This window comes from Saccostrea cucullata, unplaced genomic scaffold, assembly GCF_032062105.1.
Source record: "Saccostrea cucullata isolate Sc308-1 unplaced genomic scaffold, CSIRO_AGI_Scuc_v1 ctg119, whole genome shotgun sequence".
In the NCBI taxonomy this organism is placed as follows: domain Eukaryota; kingdom Metazoa; phylum Mollusca; class Bivalvia; order Ostreida; family Ostreidae; genus Saccostrea; species Saccostrea cuccullata.
In genome coordinates, this window is record NW_026929195.1 from 13,760 (window position 1) to 22,741 (window position 8,982).

Consider the following 8,982-nt stretch of genomic DNA (forward strand, 5'->3'; position numbering starts at 1 on the left):
ATATTAAGTTTAGTAGACAATTCAAAAATATATATACTCCTGATATATGAAATCTATTTAATATTTAAGAATCTATAATATAAATAAAAATATTTTTTGCTGATCAAAATTCCATTAATTATTTAAATTTCCCTCTAACATATATAACACTTTTTCTTGCATTGTAATTTAATCAAATGACCCATTTGATATAATTATATTGAACTATTTCTTGATAGTAAAAACATAATAAAGGGAAATAATCAAATGTTGAACCCGCTTTTGATTGGTTCGTTTGGATCTTGAATCTCGAAACTCGAATTTTGAATCTCGAATTTCGAAATTTGAATCTCGAATTTCGAATCTCGTATTTGGAAACTCGAATCTCGAATGAGCCTTCTGGGCTTTCGTAAGTAACTCATAATTGTTCATTCAAAATCCGTCATCGACATACATGTATCGGATTGAAGGCCACAGCAAGCATTTTCTTCTCATACAGACGTTTTTGAATAAAGTCTGCTTCATGGCAATACAAAAATAGGTCTGCTAATAACGGGGCCAAATTGATACTCATGGTCTGCTGGAAGATCTGATCTTCAATTTTTTTTAAAAAATGAACTTTCAGCAAAACAATTTTGCAAATAGTGCCAAGGTAAGTATAACGGGTTCCATTTTCATTGCAAAATAAGCCGTCTTTGTCAGAAAGCCCGGAATTAAGTTTATCATTGGAAATTGTTGAATGTATAAAGTGTTGAAAAATCGTACGGTTTTATGTTATTGATTTTGGTAAAATTTTTGGTAAAATTTAGTCATATTAAATTTTCCGAAAGTTCCATCCAGTTTCTAAGAACACATATCTGATTTACATCACTTATAAAATATACTGTTGTACAGTACTCCTGTAGTTTCTTCTTCACTGATGTAAATATTTCAATGAAGATTAAAGAGGTTTGATAAAGCATCGTTTTGGAACCCACTATATACTAAAGTTATCTTTGTTTGTAAGAATTTGTATGGATTTTTGGACTGATGAAATATAGGTTTAGTAATTCAAATTCATTTTGATTGTTGATGATACAGTGGTGGCCAGGTTAGACCAAGGATATCAAACAATATTGAAAAGTACATGTATTTTATCCTTTGTTTTTATTTTTATTTGCACCATGAAAATAAGAACAGACTTACACTTAAACAGAATTTTATTTTGCTTTTTGATCAACTTAATTAATGCTCAATCAGCATATTAAGGTTTTTCCACCCTCACAATTTTAATGGTTCACAAAAACTGCATTTATTTTCATTTGATATAGTTTAAATTTACTAATTATTGCAAAAAATGTATAAGTCGACATATTACTGAGTATTTGATTTATAAGATAGGAGACATAAATAAACAGATGTGTATGTCAACATAAAAAATGTACATTTTTTGTAAACATTATCATGACAAAAATTATGTAAAAACTGGTTCAAATGCAAAATTCTGATGCAGAAAGTTCCGAAATACTTGCTACTTCTATGATATTTTTAAATTGTGAAGACCAGGGAAACTATTTTACATAAGAAGTACAATAAAGAAAATGCCTGAATGAAGATACCTGAGAAGGAGTTATTGCCCTTGTCAACATTTTTAAAGATTGTATAATGGCTTAAAAAAAAGAAAAGAAACATTTTTAAGAATTCTTTTTCTTAACATTATTTATCATTACAGCTTTTAAGAATTATTCTTATAAAGATTATTGTTCTACTTGGCATGAATTTAAATTAATAACAGTTTTTGCAAAAACTTATGACATCATAGGAGGAAGGAAATACCTTAAACTAAAAGTTATGCTAGTAAATTACTCAGAGAAATTGACGCTTCAAGTTGAAAATTTTATCAGACTATATCTTGATTGTACAATGAGTACAGCATCTGCAAAATTCTACGCAGATTTTGTTTTAATTTCCTATTTATTTTTCAGTTGCTCTCAGCAAAAAAGAAATGTTTAGCTTCATCAGCATTGTAACACCTGTGATGTGCCTTTCATGAACCATACTTTTAAATTGTAATATCTTAGAATCGTGATATTCAAGGAAACATATTCTAAAGTTTTATGAGGTTATTGTATACAGGGTTATTTTCGCCCTTTTGAACTTGTGAACAATTTTGCCCCGTTTTAAATTCGCCCAGTCAAAGCTCTGTTTAAGAAATTATGAGGCGTAATTTGAATTCGTCCCGTTTTAAATTCGCCCAATCAAGGAGAGGGCGAAAGGTGCGAAAATAAAACTGGGGCGAAAATTTCCCTGTCAACAGTATTGTATAAACTTGGTGAGGCATATTACTTCATTAAAAATGTGTTATTGGTTGTAACATACAAGTACCTCTTTTAATTCTATCTAAACTAACGCAAAATTTAGTTTGAAAAACACAACCAGTTTCTTGTCTAATTCTTGGAAAGGGGGGTGTTCTTGAAATTTTTATATATTTATAATACTTTGCTCCAGAACTTATAGAGCAGAACAGACAATAAGACATACTTTTTGTTTCATACTGGTAATATTTTTATTAAAATCTAATCTTATACATTATTGATAAATAAATTAAGAATATTTACAAATTCATAATCCACAAATTATACTCAAACTTAACAACAACAAAGTGCTCACAGATTCTACCTTCCAAAGCACTACTAATAAGAAGCATCACACAAAACAACATATTTTTTCAGTCATGTGACTAAGGGCACATTGCAATGCACTCACTCTTTCATAAGCGGACATTGGCTTACATTCGTTTTTGTTTAATACTGATCTGAAAAATGACGTCACACAACAGTTCCTAATACGGTGGTGTGTAAGCATTTGACGGAACTTCTGCCGTTACGCATCGCTGATCTGGAGACGTGGGAAAACTGGTTCCTTTGTTAGAATTATCATCGTCTGAATCACTGTATCCTGATTCCGATTCCAGGGAATCTTTAAAGAGATCGAATCGGGCAAGCTTGGCTTGCTGCTGTTCCAGTGTCTGTTTCCGCCATTTGATTCTCCTGTTTTGGAACCAAACTTTCACTTGGGCTTCGGTCAAGTTCAAGGAGCAAGCCAAATAGTACCTGTTGTTAATTCAGAAACATAAGAAAATTATTATAACTTTTTGATCTCTAAAAGAACCTTAGAAAGCTAGTTTTGAAGTGGAAATATAAGAATAAAATTTTGACGTTTGCAGTTTGTTTTATGCCATAATAATTCGTAATAAGCATACCTCTCTGTTCCAACCATATACTGTTGTTTTTCAAATTCCGCCTCTAGTCGTTCCAGTTGCTCAGGGGTGAAGATTGTGCGTACTCTCTTTCCTTTGCCCTGTTTCCAACCCTGTTTACATTCCAATTTTTTGTCATCTTTTTGATCTGAAAAACACAGAATAATTGGTATAAAAGTAAGATTCAGATGCTTCAGACTGCATTTGTATATTTTGTATAAAATTGTATCATTATAGATATTTATTCTTTATTATTTTATCTATTTTATTTATTTGATGCCTAAAATATGCCCTTCCTTCAATTTATGTTTTATAAAAATTGTGCAACCTGAAAATTTCTTTGATGATGTGTACACGTGTACATGTATAATTATTTATAAGAAAGCCAGGTGTTACTTTGTTGAATCTTTGTAAAAAAAAATCATTTGTTGTCATTTTTTTTCTCATAAATAAGCTTTCAAATCCAAAATCTTGTCGATTTATTTTCACACCGATTTTACAAGCTGTTTTCGATAGCTAGATTGTGTCATTTTGTAACCGTATAAATTCATAAGCGTGAGAATTAGGAACATGTTGACACAGAGAACACGCCCCTTTTGCACCATTCTCATTTTTACCACATTTTTATTATGTTTACTTGCCATTTATCTGCCCGAGAACTGTGTGTTAAATGGAAAATCCCCGCTCATTTATTGTACTTAATTGATTTTCTTTCGCACAGACTGTGTAAAATAGGCGGAGAAGCAAACTTGAATTCAGAATTTTAAATAATAATAAAAAAAATCAAAATTGGCGTTAAATTATATGTTTTAGCTGTCGTTTTTAAATGCATCTGAATAAGTTATAAACTTGGTGAGATTTTTCTCCTTATTATGTCGGATCGTGATAATGAAATCAAACGGGATCTAAACCTTGTCAAAGGTTTAATTCAAGGTCTATAATTTTCGTAACCAAATAAAATTATTGGGAAAATTCGGTGTCTTTTCACCTTATTTTGTCAATGATTGAAGTTATTTAATCAATAATTACTCTCTGTGGCTATTTTATGAATTCTGAAAAACTAAATCCCAATTTTTATCTATACAGTCTCGGTTTTATTTCCTCCAGTAACGTGCCATTTAAATTATTTATTTTTGCTGAAAAGCATTGTTTAATTTCAGGGTTTTAAAGGTTTTATTTGAACTTTTCGTGAAAAAGATAAACATTGCTCTTTCATACGTCCCTTACAGATTTTCTTTTGAAAACAGTAGATTATGGGTCTGTGGTTTTAAGAATAAAATTAAGGGGGAGAAATGAGTAATTAGAGTGTCGTAATATAAGTAACATCTGTGTGTTGTTTGCGGTTGTCGTTAAAAAAGCCAAATGATCGCTTTATGAAAATTTGAATGAAACAGGTGACTTTTCGCGACCTATTTTAGAACAGAGTTATGAATTTTAATGCTTCGCAAAATTGCAAGGGGGTGGTGAAGACAGAACATTTATGAACTGATAATTATGGTTTTGGGAATTTCAACCACAATACGACAAATCGCGCAACGAGAGACGAAACCCTTTTACAAATGAACTTACAATAATGATATTAAAAGTTTATTTACTTTCAGATCGACGGACCATCTCAGAAATATTTCACGTGAGAAAATTTCCCCCATATTCGTATTCTTTCAATTTTGAATTAAAGCATAAGGACAAAAAAAAATGACTCAAATAAAACGAATAGATTTTTGCATCAAAAAAAAAAAGTTTGATTAAACATTTGTGTTAAAACATATTAAAGACAAATTTTGTTGCAGTTTAAAAGAGAATGTAATTTTCTGAATTGTTATAAACGAAACCAAGTTTTTACACAAACGTTGCTAGATTTACAGGAGTCAAATTAACGAGGATATAAATTATTTACAATAGAAGTTCCATACATCCCATAAATCTAACCGACCACCACCGTGCCGTGCATGTTTTCTTTTTCGGATGTCATTACCCCACGTGTAAACTTAATTTTGTGGAGAAAATGGGAAATAGCAGTGAAACAGCAGTGAAACAAGAGACGCCGATGGCGAAACGCCACACCTCTCGGACTATAAACACCTTGAGAGACAGTCAATATAAACTTAATTTAATCTCAAGAGTTGATTACTTAATATCATTCAAACAAAATAATTGAAGAGACGTATTTCTTTCACTGCACTTTGACGGTTACGGATTTGACACTGGCTTAACTGACAGATACTGTAAATATAATCCGTCGCTCTTTTTTTTCTTATTTCAAAAATTAGAGTGAATCTAGATTGTTTTAGAATGAAATACATCTTAAGATTTTAAATAATCGTTTCTTTATCTTTAAATTATGTTTTCTTTATGGAAGAAAATAAGTGAAATAAATATTTATATAAAGAAACAGAAGCATTCTTACGCACATGCACATTTTTTTTATCATTTAAAAAAAAATATATATTTATTTCATTCACAAAAGTGTATAGGTCTGGGCAGCAGACATAGCTGATTTAAGCATTCCCAGGATTGTTCAATTACATTATTTGGAATAACTTCCAAATACATTATGTATTCTGGTTTTCGTCTTAATATCTAAAGACTTTCTTTTAAATGTTTGAAAGCAAAAATTTTAAGAAATTCAAGAGAATATTTTCGAAGCTTTGTAAATAATAATCCATTCCTCTCATTTTTTTAAAATAAGTAAGATTTTTTAAAATGAAATCTTAAACAAAAAATAAATAAAAATTTTAAAAGAGAGAGAGAGAGAGAGAGAGGACTATACATAATTTACATTCATTTAAAAGAAAAGCAGTTAATTAATGGTATCTGGTTGTTTGTACTTGTCAGATTAAACTTTCTCTGAGAAATGTTTTGCCGTAGAAGGCTCTCAGTTGACAGGTTCAGTCCGTCTTTATTCCGACTGACGTTTGTCATTCCGACTTTTATATTATAACTTGTCATTGAATGTTTACAAATCATTTTTATAAGAATTTTTCTCTGCATAATTCACCCCCACAGAAAGTAGATGTCAAGAACCGCGATGTTTGAGATTGGTAATAACTTGTAAAAAAGTACTCTTGTATCGTAAAAAAATGGTGCATAATATTTTTTACTAAATGAACGTGCCACCAAATACCAATGAAATAAGTTTCATTAATTAATTAACTCTGATCATTTGATATTCTGTTCATATTCTGATCATTTCAATATTTTGATATTCCTTCCTGCATATGAAATTACTTTAAACATTTCTTATTATAAACTTTAGACAATATGATTATAAAATGATTTTTAATAAACATGCACAAATAAGACATTTCATCTATGGCTTAATCTTGTACAAAAGAATACTTTTGTTGAGATTATTAAATATTTTAAATTACTAATTTTTTCAAATAATTAGAGTTTCAAAAATTTAAATAAAAATGCACTCACCATCATCAAATACTTCGGAGGGACTTTTAACTGATGTACGGTCGGAGCAGGATTTTTCAGAGGATGCTAGGTATGGATGTGAATTGGCAAATAGTCTCTGGTGACGCCTTGAATGAATGTCAACATCTTTTCCACACTCATTGTCAAGATAACTCGGTGATTTTATCTTTCTTGAAATACTCTCTGATTTGTCTCTGTTAAGAATAGCATCTATCGTAAAAGAATCGGCTTTGGATCGAACTCCTGGGTGGATCATTGGTGAGACCGTGGCGGATGGAGGGATTGCATATGTCGGATACGGTGTGTGGATGAAGGCAGGATGGATTGGTAGGTCCATCGTCTTCATTCCGGCACATGTCGCAAAAGGCCAAAATCCGGGAGGAAACGGATAACCAGTCTGCGGTAAAACATTCATTTTTATATTGGTAGAATATAGAGAATGTATATCCACAAGTCAAATTTCTTAGTCAAGAGCACAAGAAGATATTTTCCACTTCTTCCTCAGAAATTGTTTTTTTTTTTTAAAACAATTTAATTATTTTGAGGATAACACAATGCCTATAAAGTTGAAGTAGATTGGTATCTTATGCGGGATGGATAAAATTTGATGCTTGTAAATCGAAGTTTCCACAATCTTATAACCAATGTAAACAATTAGTTCGGGAATATTTAAACATTGTGTTTTTCATGCTTTCTCTTGGCCGCCTTTTGATTGGTTGGTGTCTTTACGCTTGGCGTATCAATGACTGATCTTGCACCAGAGCGTATAATGCGAAACCATTCTAATAACCTACAGGCACTTTTCATACATCTAAATATGTAATAGGCAAACTTCATTTTCAGGTAAAATGGGAATAATTATTCAAGGTGCTGAAACGTGTGTAAATTGTGGCGAACATCAATTTTCTCACATTATTACCACAAACAAATAAAAAAGATAACACAGGCGTAAATATTTAAATATGGGATTTTTTTTATTATGATGAATAACTTTGACAGGTTAATAATAAAATAAAACTACACTGTATATCAAGGGGGGGGGTTAACACTTTGAATCTCTACTTTTTTAATCATACAATATTTTAAAAATGATTTTTTTAAAACAATTTTAAAACACATGGCCAATATCCATGCTTTGACTCCAAATGAACAAATCGGTCAGAACTTATTTTCGGTCTTGGTGTGTTTTGTAAACCATCACTCAATATTCTAAGATACAAAATAAAATGCAAATATGCAACACTTCATTAAAATGAATGAGCAGGTAATCATCTCATTAAGTATATTTGACTTCGTAAATATAAATGAAGATAAATGCGATACGCCTGCTTATATAAGCTGTACTCTTGAAGCGACTTTATATATGATAAAGGTACCTCAAAAAAATTATTCAGTATTAAGCAAAACTCTTGATGAAATACTATAAAATGTCACCATCAATCTCCCCAGAATTCGTGAATTTTAAAAGTCGTCGACTTCGAGGAATTTAATGATGAATAGGATATTCATTAACTTCATTTCTTAAAGCGACAGCGCATACCAAGGTGGACTTCATTAGTAGTTCATGCATTTTATGCATTTATGCAGAAAGATTTACATAATGATCTGGAATAAGTAGTTATATCTTAGATTTAGCATAATATGAATTTATCTAAAAACCACGAGAACTTTTACAGAGGCATAGAGCATATACATTTATTGCCTAAAATGCTTATTAACAAATTACGTAATGTATCAATAATTAACATTTATTGTACGCAATTTAAAAATAAAAATGAGAAAAAACTAAATGTCAAACTGAATTTTGTCGAGGACGTGCCCCAATATGTCCTTCGGTAGATGTGAATTTACGCACTATCGTCTGCGTGTGAGACTTAAGTATTTTTCACATTTTTAGGAAAAAGGATCGGAAAAAGACCTCAAAGATTTGTTACATAGTCGCTTTCATCAACTTCAAAGCAGGCAAAATAAAAGAGAAAAGGAAAAATTAACAGTATGGCAGATTTATAACCGACAAAATAAACAGATAAATATATCATTTAATGCATATACAAACAAAAATTAAGTTAGAATAAGGTCTAGAATGAGTTATTTGTGCTGTATTTGCGATAGTGAAAAATTGTTAAGACAGTTTTAATTATCACCTATACGGAGTACTTTTGGTCAATTTCGCAGTGTAAACACAAAAGTTCCTTCATTTAAGCGTATAAATTGGATCAACGAGATTTCGCTGAAACGTGTCACATTTCTTAAAAACCCAGATGAGGAAAGAATGATCGATTTTTTCATTGTTATGCGATAAATAATCTAGTGCTAATTCCAATAAGCGCAATTGGCGCGTG

At 30.8% G+C, this 8,982-nt stretch overlaps 1 protein-coding gene across 1 annotated transcript; it reads right to left on the minus strand.

Moving 5' to 3' along the window:
- Window positions 1-2,518: 2,518 nt before the first annotated feature.
- LOC134280043 (homeobox protein not2-like) lies at window positions 2,519-7,257 on the minus strand. Its single transcript, XM_062762477.1, has 3 exons — window positions 6,641-7,257; window positions 3,221-3,365; window positions 2,519-3,071 (listed from the first exon to the last, which is right to left on the minus strand). Exons 1-3 carry the CDS (start codon window positions 7,053-7,055, stop codon window positions 2,801-2,803), a joined length of 831 nt encoding a protein of 276 aa, XP_062618461.1. The 5' UTR covers window positions 7,056-7,257; the 3' UTR covers window positions 2,519-2,800.
- Between the last annotated feature and the right edge of the window lie 1,725 nt (window positions 7,258-8,982).

Excerpts from the sequence above, each read along its gene's own strand:
- LOC134280043 (XM_062762477.1), bottom strand. The coding sequence starts at position 7,055 with ATGAATGTTTTACCGCAGACTGGTTATCCGTTTCCTCCCGGATTTTGG. Across the intron at positions 3,366-6,640 it reads CTCCGAAGTATTTGATGATG|ATCAAAAAGATGACAAAAAA; the intron begins GTGAGTGCATTT and ends TGTGTTTTTCAG. Across the intron at positions 3,072-3,220 it reads TATATGGTTGGAACAGAGAG|GTACTATTTGGCTTGCTCCT; the intron begins GTATGCTTATTA and ends AATTAACAACAG.